General features: G+C 46.7%; 11 protein-coding genes across 11 annotated transcripts; 7 read left to right on the top strand and 4 right to left on the bottom strand.

Annotated features, from left to right (window-relative positions):
- Positions 1-872: 872 nt before the first annotated feature.
- N7508_001979 (ankryin repeat s-palmitoyl transferase) lies at positions 873-1,064 on the top strand (the record flags this gene model as incomplete). The annotated part of the gene is made up of 1 exon (XM_058460045.1): positions 873-1,064. One exon carries the CDS (start codon positions 873-875, stop codon positions 1,062-1,064), a length of 192 nt encoding a protein of 63 aa, XP_058323577.1.
- Positions 1,065-1,389: 325 nt separating this feature from the next.
- On the bottom strand, positions 1,390-1,593 carry N7508_001978 (uncharacterized protein; the record flags this gene model as incomplete). Its single annotated transcript, XM_058460044.1, has 1 exon — positions 1,390-1,593. One exon carries the CDS (start codon positions 1,591-1,593, stop codon positions 1,390-1,392), a length of 204 nt encoding a protein of 67 aa, XP_058323576.1.
- A 358-nt stretch (positions 1,594-1,951) lies between these two features.
- On the bottom strand, positions 1,952-3,874 carry N7508_001977 (uncharacterized protein; the record flags this gene model as incomplete). Its single annotated transcript, XM_058460043.1, has 1 exon — positions 1,952-3,874. One exon carries the CDS (start codon positions 3,872-3,874, stop codon positions 1,952-1,954), a length of 1,923 nt encoding a protein of 640 aa, XP_058323575.1.
- Positions 3,875-4,918: 1,044 nt separating this feature from the next.
- On the top strand, positions 4,919-6,442 carry N7508_001976 (glycoside hydrolase family 30 protein; the record flags this gene model as incomplete). The annotated part of the gene is made up of 2 exons (XM_058460042.1): positions 4,919-5,780; positions 5,841-6,442. The coding sequence occupies 2 exons, from the start codon at positions 4,919-4,921 to the stop codon at positions 6,440-6,442; spliced, it is 1,464 nt and encodes a 487-aa protein (XP_058323574.1).
- A 2,071-nt stretch (positions 6,443-8,513) lies between these two features.
- On the bottom strand, positions 8,514-8,931 carry N7508_001975 (glycoside hydrolase family 134 protein; the record flags this gene model as incomplete). Its single annotated transcript, XM_058460041.1, has 2 exons — positions 8,514-8,653; positions 8,709-8,931. 2 exons carry the CDS (start codon positions 8,929-8,931, stop codon positions 8,514-8,516), a joined length of 363 nt encoding a protein of 120 aa, XP_058323573.1.
- A 1,245-nt stretch (positions 8,932-10,176) lies between these two features.
- On the top strand, positions 10,177-12,003 carry N7508_001974 (uncharacterized protein; the record flags this gene model as incomplete). Its single annotated transcript, XM_058460040.1, has 4 exons — positions 10,177-10,399; positions 10,454-10,723; positions 10,798-11,471; positions 11,539-12,003. The coding sequence occupies 4 exons, from the start codon at positions 10,177-10,179 to the stop codon at positions 12,001-12,003; spliced, it is 1,632 nt and encodes a 543-aa protein (XP_058323572.1).
- A 329-nt stretch (positions 12,004-12,332) lies between these two features.
- Positions 12,333-14,670, bottom strand: N7508_001973 (uncharacterized protein; the record flags this gene model as incomplete). The annotated part of the gene is made up of 3 exons (XM_058460039.1): positions 12,333-13,211; positions 13,298-14,360; positions 14,444-14,670. The coding sequence occupies 3 exons, from the start codon at positions 14,668-14,670 to the stop codon at positions 12,333-12,335; spliced, it is 2,169 nt and encodes a 722-aa protein (XP_058323571.1).
- Positions 14,671-18,217: 3,547 nt separating this feature from the next.
- Positions 18,218-18,622, top strand: N7508_001972 (uncharacterized protein; the record flags this gene model as incomplete). Its single annotated transcript, XM_058460038.1, has 1 exon — positions 18,218-18,622. One exon carries the CDS (start codon positions 18,218-18,220, stop codon positions 18,620-18,622), a length of 405 nt encoding a protein of 134 aa, XP_058323570.1.
- Positions 18,623-19,461: 839 nt separating this feature from the next.
- N7508_001971 (uncharacterized protein) lies at positions 19,462-19,835 on the top strand (the record flags this gene model as incomplete). Its single annotated transcript, XM_058460037.1, has 2 exons — positions 19,462-19,491; positions 19,608-19,835. The coding sequence occupies 2 exons, from the start codon at positions 19,462-19,464 to the stop codon at positions 19,833-19,835; spliced, it is 258 nt and encodes an 85-aa protein (XP_058323569.1).
- Positions 19,836-21,081: 1,246 nt separating this feature from the next.
- Positions 21,082-21,724, top strand: N7508_001970 (uncharacterized protein; the record flags this gene model as incomplete). Its single annotated transcript, XM_058460036.1, has 4 exons — positions 21,082-21,187; positions 21,268-21,281; positions 21,340-21,513; positions 21,578-21,724. 4 exons carry the CDS (start codon positions 21,082-21,084, stop codon positions 21,722-21,724), a joined length of 441 nt encoding a protein of 146 aa, XP_058323568.1.
- Positions 21,725-22,645: 921 nt separating this feature from the next.
- N7508_001969 (uncharacterized protein) lies at positions 22,646-23,881 on the top strand (the record flags this gene model as incomplete). Its single annotated transcript, XM_058460035.1, has 3 exons — positions 22,646-23,195; positions 23,263-23,711; positions 23,825-23,881. 3 exons carry the CDS (start codon positions 22,646-22,648, stop codon positions 23,879-23,881), a joined length of 1,056 nt encoding a protein of 351 aa, XP_058323567.1.
- Between the last annotated feature and the right edge of the window lie 40 nt (positions 23,882-23,921).

Here is a 23,921-nt window from a genome sequence, read left to right as displayed (position 1 = left end):
GAAGCTAACGGGGGTGGGTCTAGACAAGCAGGGAATGGAGTTACCTACTAGAGAGCCCGTTTATTATGTTATGAGGCAGTTGGGATTTTTTTTTCGTTATTCTTTTTTTTTTTTTTTTTTTGAAAGAGATCATACTTTCAAAACTCGACATTTTCTAGGTTATTTTCTAGGCTATTCTCAAAGTGTCAATGTCATTGGTAATTGGAAAAAGATAAAGAAATGCGGAACCTAGCCCTGCCTTAATTCCTAGGATCACATATTTACTGATTTGCGCGACCCTTGAGTAAGCTGAGCTCGATTTTCAGATTATCAGTGTGCTTTTGCAGCATGGCTAGCGACATACTGCGGTTACGGATATGAGTATTTGCTTGAGGCGATCGGTTCTAATCACGTCGAGTCTCTGCGTGCACTGATATTAGTGGGAGGTAAAGCTACAACGACCACCCACAATGACATGAATGAAGAGCTTTATTGTCATTCTCTGGATGAGGTTGTCAAATATAAAGCAGAACTCAAAGACTACGCCCCTCCGATATGCATGCCGAGATGATCACATCGAAGTCCTTCAGGAACCGATAATCCATCTACTAACCTTATCACTGTAGGAGATTGGCGTTGCGAGGATGTTATTGTTCTCCTGAAGCACGGGGCTGATCCAATGGAGAATGGCTCATCTACTGTGTTCCCTGAGATCTGTGCCAAGGGCGGCATCATAAAACCCATTCTGGCAACCTGCATCAACCTCAATTTGCTCAATTCTGAAGGCAGAACACCTTTCAGGAGAGCTTGTATGAGCCAAATGCACTTGTATTCTAAGGACTTTCACTATCCCACCACAATGGAGCATTCGCCACCATGGAGCATCCACCACCATGGAGCTGGCTCAGGCAGGTGCTTACATTGATCCCGTTGACAACGCAGGATCAAATACTTTACATCATGCCATGCTGTTTGGGAACTTGGTTGCTGCCAAACAGCTCATTAAGACTTTGGCCGTTCACTCCCCAGTGAATTCTGGCGGTTTCATGCCCCTATGCTGTGCTCTAGAAAGCTATGCAGGATAACCTTCCCACAGAGCTCATTATCACGTAACGATCGAAGCTCTGCTGGATGCTGACGCGGATCTTTACAATACTCTACCAGATGGTCGAACGGCACTTTGTTGTGTAACTGGGGTTCTTTCTCATGGAGCAACACGCACCGAGAGCATCAAATCGAATTTGATCAAGGGATTGATTATTTCAGCGTAGCTTCTAACCTCTACCAGCGCTTTGTTGGTGCTGAATGTGACCCTGAACAGCGGGACAAGAAGGCAGGATGCCTATCTCCTATTCTGTTACGGCAGAGAAGCCTGGTATCACTTACACTTGCTATTCGTCTTATTCTCCTCTAAACCTTGATGACTGTCGGAAGATGTTTGCCGAGTATGATAATCACAAAATCGATCATAATGGTGACAGCTTTCTTCGTACCCTGGCGCAACGCGTGGAAAGTGAATGTGATAAGCGAGGCCACAATGTGGACATCTTCTCTATGTTGGTAGATGCGGGCTTGAATCCATGGCAGGAGAACACCGCTGGATCTCGCATCCATTGCAACCCTGATGTTCTGGCATTGTTCGCTAGAGACGAACAGTTATGCCGAAACATTCATCTCTTTTTTTTTCTCTTGTTCTGGGCGATGTTGAGCAAAGAGTACCATGGGGTGAACTTAAGCTCTCAATCGTAGTCTCTTGGGTCTAAAGTTCTCAGTAGCTTGCAGGGCTGTCCTTTCAAACTAAACTTCCATTACTATTCTTTTCCTCGGGGACTAGGCGAGATCTAAAACAAAACAATCGAGTAATTAAGGAAGGATTGGGAAGACGTAAAACCGATTTACACAGAACAAGAGAAATTTTTATTATGATATCAAAAAGTCGTTATGTTTCACATCAGACGTCACACATCTAAGCTTAGTTGCCGGAGACCTCCTTGACAGCGGCGATGATATCGGCGGGACCAAGACCCTGGCCATTGATCTGCTCGTACAGACCACCGCATCCCTCCTTGATGGCACCGATGGACTTGAACTTGGGGGTGAGCTTGCGCTCGAGGAGCTGGGTACCAAGGCGGGAGCCGAGACCGGTCTTCTGAGCAATCGACTCGACAACTAGGACGAAGGGCGAAGATCCGTAGACCTTGATGGTGTCCTCGTCGACGATGTTGAGAGTGGGCTTGTTGATCAAACCGACATCCATACCCTGCTCGCGCAGGTTCTCGACTGCATCGAGGGAGCGGTAGAGCATGTCACCGTAGGACACGATGTAACCGGCGGAACCCTTGCGGATGATCTCTTCCTTGCCGGGGACAAACTTGTAGCCCTCGCCGAAGAGCTTCTGGTCGGTACCCTCCTTCAGGATGTAGGGGACCTTGGAGCGGGTGGAGAAGATGAAACGCATGCCCTTGTTCCAGAAGACCTCGTTGACGACGGCCTTCATCTGCTCACCGTCGGCCGGGAAGTATAGGGAGGTCATGGGAGCATCCATGAGGCCGTTGTCAGCAAAGAAGTGGTTCAGACCGAAGTGGCAGGTGTTGTCGGCCATCTCGTCGACACCGCTGTGGGAGAAGTGGGAGAGGACGGTGCAGTCGTTCAGACGGGCCATGGTAATCTCAGAGATACACATCTCCAGGAAAGCGGAGAAGGTAGAGAAGACACCCTGGCGCTTGCCGTCACTACCGAAACCGAAACCGGCGGCAGCGGAAAAGTTGCCGCGCTCCATGACACCGGAGGCGACGAAGGACTCGGGGTGCTTGGCACCGATGGCCTTGAGACCAGTTGAGCCAGCCAAGTCAGAGTCAATGACCATAACGCGGGCCTTGGCCTCTTCCTTGCTAAGACCGTCAAGAATGCCGTTGACTGCATCACCGAAAATGGTACGGTTGCCGCCTTTGTCCTTGGAGCAACCCTTGTAGGTGTGAGGGTTGGTGCCGGGCTTGATCTCATCGTAGAAAGCGAGCTGCTCCTTGCTGTACCCACGCTTGGTAAGGTACTTGCGGGCAATATCGACAGTGATGACATCGTGAGCGTGGCATTCACCCTCAATGCCCTCAATGCCAGCGGCCATAGTGCGGTCGACGACAACGGCGGCGGGACCGTTGTAGTTGATAACCTCGCACATGGCGGGGTACAGGGAGTCCAAGTCCTCACCCTTGGCGCGGATAACCTTCATACCGTGGCCATCAAGAGTACGGGCAATTTCATAGCCCTTAAGATACTCTGAGGGGTGACCGGCGATTGTGACATCGTTGTTATCGATAAAGAGCTTAACATTAAGGTTCTGGGCAACAGCAAGGCGGGCGGCCTCGGCATCGTTTCCTTCCTGCTGGGAGCCATCGGAGCCCAACATGATAACGTTCTTGTCCTTGTTGGCCATGGCGATACCGTTGACCAGACCCCACATGTGACCGAGACGGCCGGAGCTGAACTTGACACCAGGGGTGAAGCCAAGCTCAGGGTGGCCAGGGAGGTGGGAGTTGGCCTCACGGTAGTTCAGAAGGTGATCGGGCTCAATCTTGCCGTCCAATGCGGCCAGCAGATATTGTGTGGCGACACGGTGGCCGGCCTCGTCGTAGAGAGCATCAACCCACTTGCTGGGGTTGGCGTTCATGAAAGCAAGCAGGACGCAGACCTCGGGGGCGGTATCGAAGGGGCCTCCAGTGTGACCGGACACACCACGAGCGGCACCAGTTGCCGTAAAGGCAATCAGGGCATCTCTGAAGACATTGATGTTATGAAGCAGATCGCTCTTTTGCTCAGCAGTCAGCGTAGTGGACTTGGGGTCCAGCTTCAGCTGCTTGAACTGCTTGAGATCAACGGGGAACTTATGGCCACTCATTTTGACAATAATTTAAAGATTGAGGAAGGCAGAAAGGAATCAACCTTGGAGGGGTTATAAGTCGGAGGGGTTCGAACTCACCGACGACCTGTTCCCACCGTGCTGACGTCATACCAGCTGTAGTGACTTGTTTCAGCCAAACCAGCTTTCTGTATTCTTCCACGCGCCCACTTTTTTCTTGCAGGGGTCCACTGCCGGATTTTCACGTATGACGATCTTGTAAGTGGCATGTCAATTAGTGATTCGACTGTTCGCGACTTTTCTATCATATCACTAGAAAAATATACACACATTCTAGGCCACTTGGAACTCAATCGCTTCATAATTTATGCATACAGGGCCATGGTCCGAGCTTCTGTGGGCCTCTTCGACGCCTATTTCCGTGTAACGTGGTTCAGGTGTCAAGTATATGTTTGAGCGAATGGCAAACACATTGCTCAACGGTTTGCTTCCGATTAAAGCGGTATACTCTACTAGGCTAAGTGTGCTTCGTTCTCGTTCCCTGCGATCGCGCTAAATCACCGCCTCAGGTAACGCCCGTGCAGCTTATAGCAGTGTTTCAGCTTAAAGACATCTGCCTAGAGTAACTCAACCCCGAAGAAGCAATGATACACTGGCATTCGCACTTTCAAACTTCAGCAGTACTCTCGCAATGCTTGGTTGTCTCTACTCTTTCGAAATGCGGGGAAGAAGAAAGTAAGCTGAAAGGCGAACCATCCTCAAATTGGCAAAGACTCCGGGTAATGAGGCATACAAGCTTCAGGGACCTTGATGAAATGGGGATTGTGGCTTGCATTAGTCGGTGATACTGTAGTATTATTTTCAGCTTGCAGCGGAGTTTCGGGTTTCTGTGATTCTAAGCTTCGCTAGCTCTGCACGGCAATTGCACTGCCTACGTTTTAGGGAAATGGTCTACGATACTCGATATTAGGTGGAATGGTATAAATAAGTCTTTGTTGCGCAGTGAAATGCATTTAATTGCAACGCTAGTCAGTCTTGGAAAAGAAGTCACCACGTCTTTCTTTCTACGGGACCACTTCCAACATGCATCTTTCTCTTCTTCCTGTTTTGCTCCTTTCAGGCTTGACTGGTGCTACCCCTGAAAAGCGGGCGGCTTCCGCTTCAGCTTATTGCTCAAACTCCGGGGGCAACTATAAGCTCTCCTCAATCGCAGCCCCCGTCCAAGGCGCCGGCAGTCCAGGCTCCGAATCGACCTGGAAGTTGACGGTCGATGATACATCCAGTGGACACAAACAAACAATTGTAGGCTTCGGAGCCGCAGTCACCGATGCAACAGTCAGCTCCTTCAACACCTTGTCTAGCACCAAGCTGCAACAACTTCTCAATGAGATCATGACCGGTGCCGGTGCCGATTTCGCCTTGATGCGACATACTATCGGAGCATCTGATCTGTCCGGTGACCCGTCGTATACATACGATGATAACGGAAACAAGGCTGATCCATCCCTGGCCGGCTTCAACTTGGGCGACCGTGGAACTGCCATGGCCACGATGCTAGCCAAGATGAAGTCCCTGCAATCGAGTCTGAAGATTCTCGGTTCGCCCTGGAGTGCACCGGGTTGGATGAAGCTCAACGGTGTGATCGATGGCAATACAAACAACAATAACTTGAACGATGGATATCTGACTAGTGCGGGTACCGGCAGCACCGGGTATGCTAGTGCCTTCGCGCAATACTTTGTCAAGTACATCCAGGCATACGAGAAGCTTGGTGCTCACGTTGACGCGATTACAATTCAAAATGAGCCTTTGAATAGCCAGGGAGGGTATCCCACCATGTATGTGTTTGATTACGAGTCAGCCCAGTTGATTCAGAACTACATTGGACCCGCCCTTGCCAATGCCGGCTTGGATACTGATATTTGGGCATACGATCACAACACCGGTATGTAATCAGAATCAGAGACTTCTATCAAGCCTGCATTTATTAACAAATCGAATTTAGATGTTACATCTTATCCTCAAAACGTCATCAACGGCGCAAGCAAGTACGTCGACTCGGTCGCATGGCACTGCTACGCGACCAACGTGGACTGGACAGTCCTGACCAAATTTCACCAAACAAACCCGAACATCAAGCAGTACATGACCGAATGCTGGACACCGGCCTCGGCTTCATGGAACCAAGCCGCTGACTTCACCATGGGACCCCTTCAGAACTGGGCATCCGGCGTCACAGCCTGGACGCTAGGTACTAATGACCAAGACGGACCTCATCTGTCAAGTGGTGGCTGTGCAACTTGCCAGGGTTTAGTTACTATTGCTAATGGTGGATATACCTTTAATACTGCTTACTATATGATGGCGCAGTTTAGCAAGTTCATGCCGCCTGGTGCTATTGTTCTGAGTGGCACTGGTAGTTATACCTACTCCAATGGAGGTGTGCAGTCTGTTGCTTCGTTTAACCCCGATGGATCTCGCACGGTCGTCATTGAGAATACTTTCAACAATGATGTCTATGTCACAGTGTCATTGAACAGCGGAAAGCAATGGAGTGGTAACGTTCCCAGTCAGTCTGTGACAACCTGGGTTCTTCCTGCCGCGTGAGAAGTGCTCCATGGTATCAATCCATGAGTTCTTCACTAGAAGCAGAAATTGTTGAAAGTGTGATATTTCCGGGTGGGAGGGTTTCAATCTCTTACAGCATTCAGGTCAAACAGCCAAATCAATACTTCTAGCAAATAATTCAAATCACAGATAACTTGAAACGTTCTCGGCCGTCTCAAGTTTACATGTCGAGCTGCGACCCATTTGTATAGAGCGATAATCAGGTACAATGACTGCTATGCAGCGTTGAAAGATGATAGGGCTAAATGCAAATGATCTCAATTAGGTAACAAGATACAAACAAGTATATTAACTGGTCAATAGAGGAAGATAAAGGAAGCTAGGAAATGACGGGGTGATATTGTGAGGTTTTATCAACATCCATGGACTGCTTTTGGGTTTGTTCTTAAAGAAAGCTGGATACAAAGGAGTGCATGGGCCGTCACTTCATGATCGGCAACAGAAACATGGAAAAACAGTAGATGTAGTTCCGAACAAGCTGGGAAAATGACACCATCATTGGACAGAACTTGTTAACGGCAGGTATATCTATGTCTCGTCGTCAAATCCAGAGCAGCTTAAATCATGGCAAATAATCACTAGGCCTGGATCATATACAATCATATATGATGACCTTGCTGGACCACCCTGAATGTTGCCAAGCGCCTCGGTAACAAGATTTTATTATCAGCCGCAAAGTCTCAACGAGCTTTTGCAGGTTCCGGAACAGCATTCTCTGTTGCGGCTACAAGCGTTACCATCCTCTTGAAATTGCATTATATGTCAGCGAAACTCGTGCTTTCGGGGGCATTTTAGAACTCACTCCTGCAACCTGCCCAAGCTGTTGCGCTCAGGGCAAGTAGAAAGAAGAAGGTCTGGCTGAAAAACTTCATTGCGAAGATGGGGTTTTATATCCAAAGGGAGTTGCAGAAGTAAATTTTCTTTGTAATAGTGTGACAAAAACCAAAAGCGCGCCAGAATTCAAGTCCATTAAATATCCTCTGGTCATAGCAGCGCATTACTAAGGACATCAAAATTTGCCTATATTATTCTACTATCCTCTCTTACTGGTCCTTATCCCTTGCCTCGCCGTGTATGACAGGTAGTAGAGCCTTGCTATAGTACAGGAGGCAACTTATATATTGCAGACATTTTCACCAATCATTCGATGCCTGTCGTCAAAGGTACCAATATCTGTAAGGAAGACATGGACCTATACAACCTGACCCTCACCGCTAATGACTGTATATGCGTGACCGCTTCTGTAAGCCTAAACTGTACAAGGTGAGAGTTGCAAGGGACAAACGAGGCAGCTAGTTGGTCTTGAAGTTGCGGACAGTCCCAAGAGATGATTACAATCTCGACAAACCTCAATCCATAGCATGTAGTAATAGACAATATCAAGTTTGAATTAGAAACAAGAGGCAATAGTCGGAATTAAAGGTTGCATGAAACTAGTACGTTCATCCCATTTTTGGATAGAATACAAGATATCTCAATTTTGCGTGGTTGTGTGACAAGAGGCATGACAAATTGAAATATCACAGTTGTATAAGATCTGAAGATGAGGGAAACTTCATTCCAAAAACCACGCAAGTGCTAAGTTAGGTACGTAAGGGGACTTCCCCTCGTCATCTTCCTTGGATCTAGTAAAGAAGAGTTGAAACCGACCTGTGACGAAAGAAAGACAGGCTATCGTCCCCGGCAAGCCGTTGTTTCGGGGCTTATATAGTCTGGACCTTGACCCAGAACCGATTATCATCACTCTGGTGCTTATTGCTGCTCTCAATCTATTTGCTGGATCCACAGAACAGCATCCTTGTATCCTGTTAACGAAATCAGCTGAGATGATCATCAATGTAGTAATTATCGCAGGAGTGACTGACTTTGAATATCGGAGTTATAAGGACTTTCAACACCGGACTGTCCATTGCGGTGGCCAGAAAACCAACTTCATAGCCATAATTATCCTCGCCGTCGTGACGGGCCCGGATATCCTTGCCCAAATCAAAGCTTAATGACCGGGTGTGTTAGCCAGCGTCGGGCTCGAGTAGCAGAAAGGACGGGGATACTAACTTGAGAATCGCGCCTTCGGAAACCGGCTGGCACTCTTGCCCAAGAACCCCCAAGAACTCAGACGCAGAGGTGTGCAACATGTACGGATTTTGCTTGAACATTCCAAAGTTGGTGCATCACCAGTCTTTCCGTTACCTATGAGAATACAGCTTAGCAATATTTTGGTCCACTGTTTGGCGTTGGGGCATACCGTATGTGTAATCGGTAGTCATGATGTCTGTCTCCAACATCGCAATAGCAAGGTTGTGGGTGTTGCCACCTGCACCAATGACCTGTTGCTTACGAGCCCCGAGACCAGAAATAACGTAGTTTCCTCGCTCATCATCGCAGGCAGCAAGACTGGATCCTGTCTTTGGGGACGAGATAACTGCAGGTGGTAGGGCCAAAGCGCTAAAGATAGAAAGAAGCTGCATCTTGTGGCTTCTTGAAATTGTATGAGAATGAGACTCTTCTGGTGAATAATAAACATTGCTGTGTAAAAAAAAAAAAAAAAAAGCAATTCAACAGAATATCTTATATTGTGTTTAGCTCGAATGGCTTTTATATAGACAGGCAACAACCATGATACAACTAGACCTGCTCCTGTCAATCTGTGTGGGAAGTGGCAAAGATCGGCTAAGATTCAACGCTGCTTCTTTTCTACATTTAGTAACTTTCTAAGTAAACCCGATTAATCTTGGGGTTCTGTATCTGTGAAGGCCTTCAAGAGATTATGCTGTATGTAAATCGTGGCTGATGACATTTCCAATTCCAGCAACGTACAAGTTTCAATATATTCTGACTTTATTCCGAAGGGAAGCATAGCAGGTATCAAATAAGACACGAGCATACGAATTTTCCTGTGGGACTATTAGGTTGGAAAACCTATAAACAGTCAAACTGAAGTAAAATGCCTTGGTGGTTGTAGGATCTAGTCTTGCTAAGAGTCAAATTGTATTGGCAATATATTAAAACAGAAGCATCAGGAATTGCCTTCGAGTAGACAACGAAAGAAGATATAGATCCGTCAAAAAGGCGCAGGGGCCGAGGACATAACTGATCTTTGAAGGACTCGAGTCGTGGGCCTTTACTTTATAACTCAAGGGCCGAAGAAGCCGACAGGACTGTCTGAAACAGAACAGAAAGACCGAACCTCGGAAAAATTCCGCGTTCGTGTTCGTGCTAAAAAAGCCAGGTCTATCCATGGGATTCCGTGGGTGGAGTTAGCTCCCGTTGATTTGTTGGATCGCACGCAGAAACATGGGAGGCGTACTTTAAGCTTTTTGGTCGAGGAGGCGGAAAAATCGAATGATCATCGAAAAGCGGGATCACCACGTGGTTTCATGGAACGATCTACAAATCTTCCGTCTGGGGTATTTTCGCCACTCCCTAGATGTTAAGGTCGTCAAATCATGATGGGAGAAAAAGATCTCATGCCATAGAACTGTCTGAATTTGCCAAGAGGGTCCGCAACGCTATCACCAGCGAATCATCACATAGCCTTTCTACAAGGGCGAGAAGACCAACGCCAGAGCTGCTAAACAAGGGAAGAAAATGAAAATACATAAATAGGCCACCCCACTCCAGATTTTCCCCATTGATATGCCCACAAAGAGGCATCCTCAAGTTCGTGTTTCATGACATAAAGCACCACAACACGACGTTTTCGGAACGGCATCATGGCAGCAACAACACCAGTACAACCTATTCGGACATCTGAGAAAGAAGGAATAAGCGTGACTCATCACCAGGAGAGCACAGATGGGATTAGGGTAGAAGTCCTTCGGGGATCAATGGCCTTAGAGTTGGCCAGACGAACTCATCCCCCAAATCCATGGAGTCTGCAAATGCGAAAGCTATACGCATTTATGGCTGTAGCATATTTGTGCTCGGTCTTGAACGGTAAGAGAGAATCAGCATGTTGCTGGATGTATCACGAATGCTGACCTTGTTTAGGATTTGATGGCTCGCTCATGGGCTCTTTGCTTCCTATTCCTCAGTTTCAAAAAACGTTTGGGGCTGGCTTGGTTGGCTCTCAGGCGTCTCTCATCCAGGGGATGTATACCATTGGAGGTGTCAGCGCGCTCTTTTTTGTTGGCTACCTGCTCGACAACTTCGGTCGACGATTCGGCATGTTTGTTGGGTCTCTATCGGTCATTCTCGGAACTATTCTTGGGGGCACCGCCAATCATATGGATCAACTACTTGCCAGTCGATTTTTCCTTGGTATGTAGCTGCTACACTGACTTTACTCTATTTACATCATATTTCCAAACCGCGTTGTTAACAAAGCATTGCAGGCTTCGGATATTCTATTGCTACGTCCGCCGCACCCGCCTATGTGGTCGAGATGAGCCATCCCGCCTATCGTGACGTCTTGACTGGTCTTTACAATTGTCAATACTTTGTTGGTGCTATTGCCGCTGCTGGCGCTTGTCGAGGATGTCTAGTGTATCCAGACTCCCGTGCTTGGCGCATTCCTGTTTGGTGTCAACTGATTTCCTCCTCCTTCGTTGTAGCCCTTGTTTGGCTCATTCCCGAATCACCGCGGTGGCTTTACAGCCACGGCCACAGTGAGAAGGCCTGGGATGTCATCACCAAATATCATGGCGAGGGTAGTCGTGAAAACGCCTTTGTTGCTCTTCAAATTCGCGAATATGAGGAGGCAATCAATATCCAAGGATCGGATAAGCGGTCTTGGGACTTTCGGGAGCTCATCAACACTAAGCCTGCGAGATGGCGTCTTGCGTGTGTTGTTATCGCATCTTTCATGAGCCAGTGGGCGCAGGGAGGTGTAACAACCTACTATATAGGCGGACTTTTGGAAAGTGCTGGTGTCACTGATGCTAGTCGAGTCCTGGATGTCAATCTCGGCTTCACTGTTCTCTCTGCTGCAGGAGCCTATATGGGTGGCTTTTTAGCACCAACCCTACGACGACGACCTATGCTACTTGGTGCATCTATCGCTTGTGGTGTAAGTGTGCATCTTTTGCAGGCTGTCTTTCGAAACTTAGTCTTTTTTCTAACTTGCAAATAATCAGCTCGGTTTTGCTGGGCTATCAGCCGCTACGGGTGTGTACTCAGAAATGCAGGATACTTCGGCGGCCACAGCTTCAATCGTGATTATCTTCCTCATCGGCTTTTCCTTTAGCATTGGATGGACACCATTGCAAGCGATGTACCCTGTGGAGTGCCTGGCATATGAAACTCGTGCTAAAGGAATGGCTGTATACTCAGTCTTCACTAACGTCGCGTTGCTCGTGAACCAGTTTGGAATGGGGAACGCCATGGCTGTCATCAAATGGCATACTTATATCCTCTTGGCCGGCTGGAATATATTGCAAGCCATCTTTATCTACTTCTTTGCTGTTGAGACATGCAAGCGGACTCTCGAGGAGCTCACGGATATATTTAATGCTCCTAACCCGAGAAAGAAGAGCACCGAATCACAGAAGATCTTGGTCTTTACAGAAACAGATGAGGTGCTGCAGGCTAGAGATGCTTGATAACGATGTTACCTGACGTTTTCTGATACTCTGAATATACTTTTTCCTATCATGTTCCAGGCCATGTTCTTAAATGCTGGTAGAAGTTCATGGTTATTATCTGTAGATACGCTGTCGGTGGCTGAATTTTCGCACTTCTTATTATCCTTATGGGAATTTTGGTCATAAGACTTTAGGGAGGAAATGAAACGTCTCGACCGATACAAATCAAAGAAATCAAGTCAGAGAACAGGGACTTCACTGCTTATCAAAGAATATATACATTTAGGGGATATCATGTGATGTCGGGGCTCGAGAATAAACATGTCATTCTTAAGGATGCTGCGGGCTCAAATATGTCCCTCGGTGGATTGAAAAAAAGACATTGCTGGATTGTCAAAACCAACATCGGTAACCCCAGGCCACATATCTTGAGCACCCCAACTTAGATATTCCCACATCGAGTCAGTTGGCAAGTTTTCGAAAGATGTAACAGCCCAAGTCCAAACTCGATCTGCAGATGCCGGTGGATAGCAATTGAACTCATTGAAATGAGAAACATTTTGAGGTTCAAAACTTTCCGCAGCTCTATCAAGAGATTCCACCTCAGTCCCCTGCAGACAAACTTCGAGAATTGCCGAAACAACCTCCAAAGTACGCTCTGCCGTGTGTCCATACGGCTTCAAACGGTCAAGCGTTATTATAGCCGTCTCAACCTGTGTTTTGCAGGCTTCAAATTTGGCGACGGCATCGTCATTTGTTGATCGGGTAGATAAATAGATGAGTGGGATCATGGTTGCCTGGAATAACAACCAGACACCGTTCCAGCCAATCATTTGATTCAACCTTGCCGCCATGGAAATATCTTGAATGCTAAGTTCCGCGATCTCACGGCACTTGAGAATGGCATGACGCTCATCCTCTCGGATACTCATGAAAGGGACTCGTCGCATCGCGTAGCTTAGTAGCTTTGGACGATATAGTAGCATGCGTTGATTATTAAAGCGCCAACGCATTACAGTCCGCGCGGTGTGTAGTGACTCAGAACAAGGCTCATAATCTTTCAGAGCTAGGGGCAAGTTGTTCCACCATGAAAGAAGCTGCGAGTCCAGATCGATTGTCTCTGCGTGAGTGATTGTTGGCAGGCCAGCTAACGATTCTTGTATTCTCGAGGCAATCTTCACGAAACCGACATTTTCGATCAAGGGGAGTATTTGGAGGTAATTTTCCTGCAAGGTGTTATTTACAAGCTCCATTGTGGTACTCAATCCGGGCAAAGGGGATTTGGAAAAATGGGAGCGCGATTGAAACGAACCTCATCAAGCAGCCGAGGCTGGGAGACAGTGATGCTTGGAGCAAAAAAGTCCATGCATGGTCGCCCGAGGGTCTCATGACCCCATGTCTCCATACAGCAAAGTGACCACCATACACGACGTTTAAATTCATGGTAGGCAGCTTTGACAGGGTCCAGTACCAAATGGCCATCGAAAGGCTCTCGTTGTATCCCTAAGGTGACCGCCATGCGCAGTGACACGCCCATCAGGGAGTATCCGAGATTTGGCTGGCTTGTATAATGACAGTACCAGCCTCCAATGAGACCTAGAGTCTGAACAGTCTCCATGGTAGGAGTCCCGAGTGTAGCCAGATTCAGGAGATTCATCGAGCGCTCAAAATATTCCTCGTGTTTGTGACTATCTGAGCCCGAGGCTGCGATACTCCCCAACGCTAGGACTATGTTGAGCAAGGCTAGCCATCGATTGTCTTTCCGGTTTCCAGTCAGGTAAGTGGCGCGAAAGTTCTTTTGATCTAAGAGTGGTGCGAGCGGGTGGAAGTCGGCGAAGTACGCATCTAGCATTTCCATTTCTGTGGGAGGAAAGCTGGATGGTGTAGCAATAGACGGGACCGAATTAAGTGCCTGACTTTTTTGGTACTTGGGTAAGACGCGGGATATGGATGACCTGAACTGTGGATGGAGCCATGCGATAACTTTCATAGCAGCTTGGATAGATGAGATACCCAAATACGAGGCAGGCTGTCGGGAGGTCAGGGATAATGCGTTGACATCGTCTGAGATATTCTCAAGTGATTCAGATCGGCTAGGACACTGGTCTTGGTCGAGTAGTTCCTCTGGCATGGAATGCAGGGATTCTAGAGTTGGTTCTGATATAGACAATGCGGAGTTGTGTGTTTGAATTGACGCGGCAGCGGTTGGTGATTCCTGGTGCTGTGCATCTTGAGATCCGTTTGTGTTCACCAAATTTAAATTTTGCTCTCTGGGTAAATCGACGATGTTTTCGGGGGCTGGGGCTGTGTTTGGAATGAGCCGTCTCAGTGCGACTCGATAATTGCTTGGTGATGTTGGCGATTTGTCCGAGTGGCTATTGTCTTCAGTTTGTATTTTTCAACTTCCGCGGGGAGAGGACTTTTTTTTCGTGTCCTGCATATAACGAGTTTGCCTTACCTTGACCACTGCCGGCGTTCCGGATAGCAACACAGCTCTGGTGTTTTGTACCATCGACATGATTCACAAGGTTTCTCCCCAGTGCATCTGATCTTGCGCCGACGACAGGAGTTACAGGCGCGTACCATCGACTGTCGCTGGCCGAGTCTCTCGCCGCGCTTTGCATGTTTTGGGTTACGCACACCCTGTTCGCCATCCTCTGGCTGAGCCTCAAAGGAGAGAAACATGACGATCGATATCACACTGGGCGCTACCGAAGATATTCTAAGATGAAAGTCAGCCCTAAAAGAAAAAATATGATCAAGAAATTCGACCACCATTCGAGCCGATTAGGCGGTGCTTCCAACGATAAATATTTATTCTGAGAAGGCTCAGAGGTCTTGTAGGTGGTGTACGTGGAATTAAAGCCAAACGGGGCTCTTGGCAATGTAGGAAGATCCAACTCTCGCCTGTAGTGGCAAGATGTGTCCTATGCATGCACAAGCCACAACGCAGCCGACGTGGCGAAATGTCACATGGTTTTCTGAGGAAATCGGAAAGTGAAATGTCACCAAAGGAACATTGGAACACTTAAAGTTACCGATTGTGATGTTCACTTTTGGCTTTTTCACTATTCCCGATTCAGCCAAGCCATTCCGTGTCGGTTATGGACACGAGAGAAAATCCCTTGGCAACTTACCCGTTTTTAGTAGTGAGAAGGCGGAACATCCACCTATCAGACCCTGCGTACACCTAACTATGCATTCCAAGGGACATTACTGTAGATCTCATTTCAACAGTGTCTTGTGCATTTACAACATTCACAAAAAATTTGTCCAACATGGGTCTTTGAACACAATTCCTCGGTGCCTTTCGAACAGGGTCAAATCGGGATTTCGGTAAGTACTGGGGATTCTGTTCTGGTTCTAAATTGCATGAACATTAGAGAATACTTCTATTCTAGCCCAAGGCAGAAAGTTGTAAACGAGCTGGAAGGACTTGCTTGACTTCTAAGCTAGATCAAAGAAGAGAAAGAAGTCGATAAATACCTTGTACAATGACGTAACAAAAGTATTTGACCCCGAGTACTTCGGGACCCCGGCCGCTTTTCATACCGCCTACTTTATTAGTATACACAAACCCGCGTTTTCAATGCGCCAGTATGTACGCCATAATGTTAACGCGTGTCTCTCTCTATAACAATGCCTCCTATATGCGGAAAAAGAGGTAAGATCTGCGAATTATGTGCTACAAACGGCTGAGGTGCTACAACTATCAGGAAGCAGTGCTTTCCCGACATTCCACGCTCTACTATTCAATATAGGCTTACCCAAGAAGCAATACTTCAAAACCATGAGATCCTTCCACGCTTACGCACCCCTAGGAAGTTTATAGAAGTGGATCAAGGCTATATCCACGATACCATACAAGAAAACCAGTCAGTTCTAATCAAGGATCTACTCGGAGAGGTTGATTTCGCAAGGTCCACCGAATGTCGATTTGGCATCTAACTCAGAAAATAGCCCTTCGAAAATAGAGGAAGATCCAGTTTCTGTCTTTGACACCTTTACACGCTAAGAAACGTCTACGCTGGGCTCTTCAATATCAGTATTTTACGTCGGAGGATTGGGCCCGCGTCTATTGGTCTGGCGAATGTACGATTGAACGTGGAATTGGCTAGCGTCAAAAAATTTACCTTAACATGTCCGAGTAGAGTTTGACATTTCCTATGGGACTAGCCAAAATCTGGTCCCATGTCCATGGGAAATTTTAGAAAGCTAGTCCCATCTCACATGGGACTACCGAAATAGGTAAACGGTTAGTCTTGGCAATACGCTCTGGAATTTAGTGCCATGGAAGTGGATCCCACGTGACCCTCATGGGACTAAGATTTCCCATGTGTCAACGTCCCAGGGACCAGCTTTTTTAGCATTCGAAAAAAGGGTTTTAAGTTTGAATTGTTCCGGCGCGAGGGAAGCAAATTAAGCAGATATCTTGGGACGCTTTTTCGGGTCTTCCGCGTCAATTAGGTCTAGAACTTCCGCAAAACCCAATTTGAGTCGAAGGTCTCGACGCAAGACCCAACCCGGGTTCAGGGGTTCAACTCAAAACCCAAACCAGCCCGGGTTGGGTCCGGTTTAGGTTGGGTTCTGCGAAAGTCTAATTACGCCTTACTTCACTATCCGGGGATTCCCTATCTTAAAGAGGTGGCGTTTCTTCACGTACGATCGAAGAGCTCGATTAGCACGTCTTACCTACGCTGTTTCATCATATTAATCATGAAACTGTTTTTCAACAAGATATTTCTTCACGGGGTAGCTGATGTTATTAGATGTTATTAAGTATAACGGGTGGCATACTAGCTATTAAATTGATTAAATTTTCGAGGTTTCTGCTGGCAGTATTAAAAAGTGGGTCCTGCCCCGAAGTACTAGAGTTCAAATACTTTTGTTGCGCCACTGTGTACTTGAAGTCAATAGGGGCCAGACCCTTCAAAGGTCTTAAAAGATGGACCGCCTGAGCCTGACATGTCCCGATCCCGATCTACACGACTCCACCAACTTACTAAATCGGGTGGGAGAATCCCGGAGAACCATGTACATTAGCGTGACAGGCAACAGCCGAATACTTGGTGAACCTCAAACTCACAAACCAAGGACTTCTTACAGAATCTCGTCGTATTCAATCTCAGCACAAAAGAATGGTGAATAAGATGGGAACCGAGGCAGAATGATTTCGTGGTTCGTAGGCTCATCTATGAGTTTCCTAGTGTTACTTTAAAAGTTACTGTTCCAGATGAATGGCATTTATCGAGCTGATCTAAATATATTGCCCTGAAAGTATCTCTTGGCAGCTATCCTTATCCTGTCGATCATGAAATGGCCGCAGTATGATACATTGAGATCTGGTATCCGGGGGTTTTTGGCATTGCACTTTCCACCTATTTACACCAGTAAGTCAGTAAATCAGGCTTCACCAAGTAGTTTCCGCCCCACGCCCCTGTTCCTTGCCTCGAATGGTCTGTTCCGCCTCGCCCTATATGCTTGAGGAAAACCTAGTGGGCCTTTTAATATTCTTCAATCCCTTGCATCAACATCAAGTTTAATTGGCCAGATCATACAGGGAGAATCGAAATCAGTTTCGCCACTTGCACACACAGATTATTTGCCGATCCCTATTCTGAGACACGCTATTCCAGTTTGAACTTGTCTCGGTTTTAAATACTGGATCGTATTGAAAGTTGTCACGTGGGAAAAAGTACCGATAGGTTACTTGTAATATTCTTGCAGAGAAAGCTGGCATTTCGCAGGACCTGGGTCGCTCGTTGTCGACTTTGCTTGCCATTTAAGTTTTTCGCAGCGATGCTCAGTGAAGTACTCATGCTGTCCCTTTCGAGCACTTCGTACTACGTCGTTCTAAGATGGTTTGAATCTCACATTGAAACCCAGTGAACCTTTCGTTGCTAGTCTTGGAGAAGATCACTGGAGATGGAAAAAGCAAAGTCGATTTAATGGAGGTGATTGTGAATTTTTGTCTCAAGTTCAATATTGAATTGAGACTAATTTCGTCATCGCCGCAAACTTAACGAAGACGCAAGTGGAGACAGTGGAGAACTACCTCCAAGCACCTCCAAGCACCTCCAAAAACCTCCATAAGTGGAGCTCCGCTATAGTATATGAGTAATTCAGTCGTGGGCTGCTAGCGATTTTTAACAATCTCAGTTTTCGATATTCTCTCGTTTAATCAACCTTTGTGCTTGTCCTCCACTAGGAACAATTCCGCCTCGCGATTATAATGTCTTCTCTGACTTATATCAACGAACAGGGCGCTGGTCAGAAACATAGCGACCTATGCCATTATTCTCAAGCAGTTGTGCTAGGGAACATTGTTAAATGTTCTGGGCAAGGAGGTTGGGAGCAGTCCGGCGCTCTGAATGCCGACGATATTCCTAGCCAAGTAGAGCTTGCTTTCCAGAACGTCGACAGGGTGCTACAAGCCTCGGGTCTTCGCGGCTGGGAAGACGTCTATTCGATCCGCAGCTACCATGTTGATATCGGCGCTTCATTTCATCTGATTGTCAAAAAGCTCAAAGAGCGTATCCCGGGTCATCGACCTATTTGGACGGCTATTGCTGTGCCCCAGCTAGCATTTCCAGCAATGAGAATTGAGATTGAAGTGGAAGCGATAAAACAACTATGAGCAAGCGACATGAAGTAAAGCAGGTATTGAAGTTGGAGCCTCTACCATCTATGATATGGACACTTCCCCGCTAATGATTATACCAGGAAACAGTTCGTGCTCCGAAGTGGTAATATTATGCGTCATCTAAGGGCGACCACACACAATTGATTGCCGATTGTTTTCATAAGAGACGATCATTTTCAATGTGACGCGTCGCAATGCGCATGTTGGACAGAATCAGGCACGCATGAACAGGGGTTCTGACACAAGTGATTGGTAGAATAGGGATTAGAGGCCCTGCCACGTCTTTGAAGAAAGAAGCAGGCATCCTTCTTCTTGGCTTGTTTGCTAGATCGAAATTCTATAACCTCTTAAACCCTTACGGATCAAATACAAATGCTACTCCGACACTGTTATTTACGAGTGTAATAAAATACTGCCAAGACAGGGGTTCAGGGGCAGAATAACCGTAAAGGGTAAATAGCGTGTTTGGGGAAAGGGCTCAAGAAAGAATCTCTGTGCGCAAGTGGTGAAATTGATTTCGATCCACCCTGCATCATTTCAGTAGCAAAAGTGTGATATACATGAGACTCTCGTGTCCACAATGGTCAAGGAGCTTCAAAGACGTATCCTTGTGATTGACAGTTCACTCAATTGGTTATATAAAATCACGACGAAGCATGGCATTTTCGAAGTTATGACAAGCCGATATCAAATATCAAAATGCGTTCCTCTAGTCTTCTGATCTCCTCGGTTGACAGATTGCCCAGGTCGCAGCATATAGCTAGGGCACTGTCAACCACCACGTTGGAGTCCCGCATAACAAATTGAGTGAAACGCGCAGTGGGGACTACGCAATGCCCAAGGAATCCATGACTCGAAGTACTGTTAGTCACATGGCCAGCCCGTGCAAACTATCGTCGGAACACCACCTATGGTACCTTTGCCGGTAGAAACGGTCTAAAATTCACGATTGGCGGCCAAAGAGACTAATTTTCTGGAGCCAACAGTTATCGGATCAGAAAACTTCAACAACGCCGATATCGATCTTGTTCTCGATCATCTGCAGCACTCTTGTATCTGCACCCTCCGTGTCTTGGGGTTTAACGATGTGAACACCAAGCCTGCGCCAGGAAAGGTGTATTTCCAGCTACTCCAAAATGGAACTGCGGCCATCAACACTGGATCTGATGGACTGCAGCGTCTAGACTATATTGTCGCGGCGGCTTAAAAAAAGGGGAATCAAACTGATCATCAACTTTGTTAACAACTGATCTGACTATGGCGGCATCGATGCCTATACCACTGCTTTTGTTGGTAATAGTGGGGACTGGTATACCAATTCAGTAATTCAGAAGACCTACCGCAAATATATCAAAGCTGTTGTCTCGAGATATAGTCAGTTGTCGGCTATCTTTTACTTGGTAATTGGCGAATGAGCCTTGTTGCAATGGTTGTGACACCTCGAATTTCTATAATTGGTGGGCTGCATCCACCAGTGCATCCATTAAATCAATCGATGCACAGCACATGGTGGCTATCGGAGACGGTAAGTAGCTGCAACACTAACAATAAATATTCGGTCACTGGCATAATGTACAGAGGGTTTCGGTCTAGATACTGGCTCAGGCGGAAGCTACCCCTACACATGCCGAGGGTCTTGACTTTGCTAAGAATTTCAAGATAAGACACCATTGATTTTGGAACTTTCCATCTGTACCCTTTGACTTACATGTTTCCCAGGATTCCTAACCTTTTTCGCCCTTCATTCTGCCACTGACTTGTTCTATGCTAATATCAATTCTACAAGGGGTGTTGCCAATTCCTTCGGAAATGGTTGGATCACGGCTCATGGCAAAGCCTGCGCAGCAGCGTACAAGCTGTGCCTTATGGAAGAATATGGAATGGCTTCCAAAAAAATGTAGCATCGAATGCCAATGGTAATGAACCGCGCTTGACACCAAAGGGATTGGCGCAGACTTCTTCTGGCAATGTGGAGAGAAGCTGAGCAGAGGCAACTCACCTAACGATGATTTCACTATTTATTATCGCTCGGATGACTTCAGATGCTTGGTCACCGACCATGTTGCCGGAATTCCGATATGGATGAAGTGAACAGCCGGATTTTGAGCGCAACTTCGGGCCCTTGAGCGTCGGGTTTTGGCATTCAATTAAACAAGCTACAACATTCACATTCAATAAATATTACTCATATTTAAATAAGAAAATGGAACAAAGATTCACCGAAATACGACACGATCTAAACTAGTGTGATTTCATGCATGACAAAACAAGTCTAGTGCACTGCCCCCCGTGGCTCTATACAACACCCTGATAGGCCCACTCCGCCCTCTCATATATCCAAGGACCGTGCAAAATATCAAGGTTTTCCCCCCTTGATCAGCCACATAATAAACTAAAGCAATAGACTCAAATACCACGGAACAGCATTCGCTTTGCTTTTGTTCAGCCTCATCATGTCGGACGAACAGGAACATCCAGAACACCCACCACCGGATTACCACACCATTCCCCGCAGAGCAACAGCGATCGAGTGCATACGAACATCCGCAGCCCCATCTCGTGAGTGTTGTCCCTTCCCCCAAAGTACCCACCTTTCATTAATTGATGCGATCTGTGGCTAAACTATTCATCACCTGCAGCACCTAGCCGCTCTGTAAGCGGGATCTCCTCCACCAGCTGACCCGGTGCATTTCTAACCAATCATTGAATAGTCCCAGGCATTCAAGGCCAACGGCACAATATATGTAGCTGGCCAGGTTGCGGCTGCGCCTCGTGTTGGTCTTGCTATTGGGTCGCCCTCTTCTAATGCTGAGCGGATCTTCTATAATATAGAGGTTATCCTTAAGGCTGCCGGATCTAGTCTTGACAGGATTGTTAAGACAACGGTATGGCTCACATGAGATTATTGAACGGGGTTTCCGGGTTGTTTTGTACTAAACTCTTAAGTAGGTTTATTTCAGGGACTGTTATCAGGGCGTTTCGGATTTTGAGGCGGTTTATAAACGGAAGCTGCCTTTTGCTCCGCCGCGAACTACTGTTATGGTCTCTAAGATGGAGAATAGGGATGTGCAGATGGAAGTTATTGCCGTGGAATAGATTGGGGCTTTGAATATTTGTAATAATGCATGGTTCACGCATCGGCTGGCTACAGTTTTAGAAAGCATTGATCCAAGAATCTCTCTGGCTGGAGAGAACAAAAAAGAATGTTCGGTGTTTGGAACCTAATTTCCATCTCTCTTATTCTTACTTTAGAGCAAGCTTTGTATTTGCCTTCTTTGGTAAGCCACACATGTTTTGGGGGTGGAGGGAGGAGACTAAGCTGGTCAGGCCTAGTCTTGGATTTGGAATTGAGATATCATTTATACTTATTTGTAAAAAGCTCCAACCGCTTCGTTAAAGTTGTGGAGTACAAAGAGCCTCACACCAGAAGGATGTTTGTCTACGCGTTTGACTGCGCAAGGACCCGCTTTTCTGTTTAAGTCTCCTCCGATCATGTGCCATTTACCACTCTACAGGTACATTTATCAAAAGTTCAGGACGCAAGCTTACTAGACCATAGAAAAAGCGACAGTTTACTAGGTTTTAATAATGACTCTACTGATCTTTCTGCACAGGTTGATATTTGGGGCAATAGGCCTTATCCCCCTTTAAAGAAAGAAAGAAAGAAAGAAAGAAAGAAAGAAAGAAAAAGCAAACACGCGGGGTTTTGAGGCAGCGGTACCTATATCGCGACTAGGATTCAGGAGTACTTACAGCTCATCTGCCAAGAGGTGAATGTGCATGCATGTAGAGGTCTCATTTAATTTTATCTAAATTAGTAAATTGAGGATGGTATCGTGTATCCATTTCGATACCGCCTATGTCAAAATAGTTGTTTCCCACTCAAAGACAAACCTTATAGGGGCCACACAACAAACGGTGTGCATAAGAGGCGCCTCATGGGCGTTTGCTGCCTTAAAATCAAACGCTGCCTCCACACTAACTTCTTCCACTCTACACCAGACGCTTGATTTAGCCATGGAGGGTGGACGCCTCCGCTCATTAGCGGCGGTCTCTTTTCCAACGTTCTACCCATCCCTCTCGAAACAAGGCCCGAACAGCAAACCTGGCCTAGCGCCCCATGATCAGTTGACCCTGCAGATGGATTCTTCTAGTTCTCGTCTTTTATCATTACCCGCAGAGATTCTCGAAATTGTCATTGATGAAGCTTGTTCATCCGCAGCTGACCTCAGCCTTCTTGGCCTTGTGTGTCGTGGTCTTCATTCGTTCATCACACCTAATCTGTATAAATCTATCAACTTAGTCGGATATGAGAGCGCCAAACAATTCTCATGGACAATTTCCCAGCGTTGTGAATTAGCACTTCTGGTGCGTGAACTACAAATTCATTCCCATGGCACGGACGAGAACGAGGACGAAAATTGCTCAGAAGATTTTGATTCAACTATTACCCGGTTCATCAATTTGGAGTCGTTGGCATTACGAACCGACTTCTTCAGCCGCTCGAAAGCTCAAAAAATCAGTATTATTTGTCGGCCACATGAAGTTCTTCCTGCACTTCGTCACAGTAAGCAAGGCATCCCACCTAAAGTGGCACCTGGGCCAGGCCCTGTGAGTAGTGCTGACAACAATAGTAAACCTTGGCTTCGACTACCACCGCGACTATGAATGGACTCTGACTCCGTACGAGGCTCTCTTCTATCACCCCAATCTCACAACGATCAGCATCACGGGGGCTGCAGTATCAGCCAAATGGGAATACCAACATATCCATCCTCCCACACTCCGGTCAACAAACCTAGAGGAACTAGAGCTGCTGAACTGCAATATCTCAAGCCAAGAGCTAGAATTGATGTTGCGATATCCACGGGCATTGAAATGCTTCACACTCAAAGGAGAGCCTAGCGAGTCAAAATACGGATTCAGATGCGGGAGTGACCGAGGCAAATACATTGACGTCCTCAAGAACCACACTTCTTCCCTCCAGATCCTTGATTTGGATCTATACCATGACTGGAGCGAAGAAATTGATCTCAGTCCATTTACGGTCCTTCAAAGTCTGGCTATTACACCAAGGATGCTGGTTGGAGATAAAGGGGGTGAATGCAAACCTGCAAACAAGGTTGACTCGTGGCGCTGGGGGGAATTGTTGCCTCCAAGTCTAGAGCTTCTGACGTTTCGCTGCTGTGGGCCTAGCTTTCCTCTGACTGGGATTTATCACGCTATTTCTACGGGACAGCTCCCGAAATTTAGATGGTTGACATGCGAAATGCGAGGTTATGCTGAGAATATG

Source organism: Penicillium antarcticum (assembly GCF_028974205.1).
Source record: "Penicillium antarcticum strain IBT 31339 chromosome Unknown utg000002l_segment0_segment0, whole genome shotgun sequence".
Taxonomy (NCBI): Eukaryota; Fungi; Ascomycota; class Eurotiomycetes; order Eurotiales; family Aspergillaceae; genus Penicillium; species Penicillium antarcticum.
This window is presented reverse-complemented; position numbering and strand designations above follow the sequence as displayed.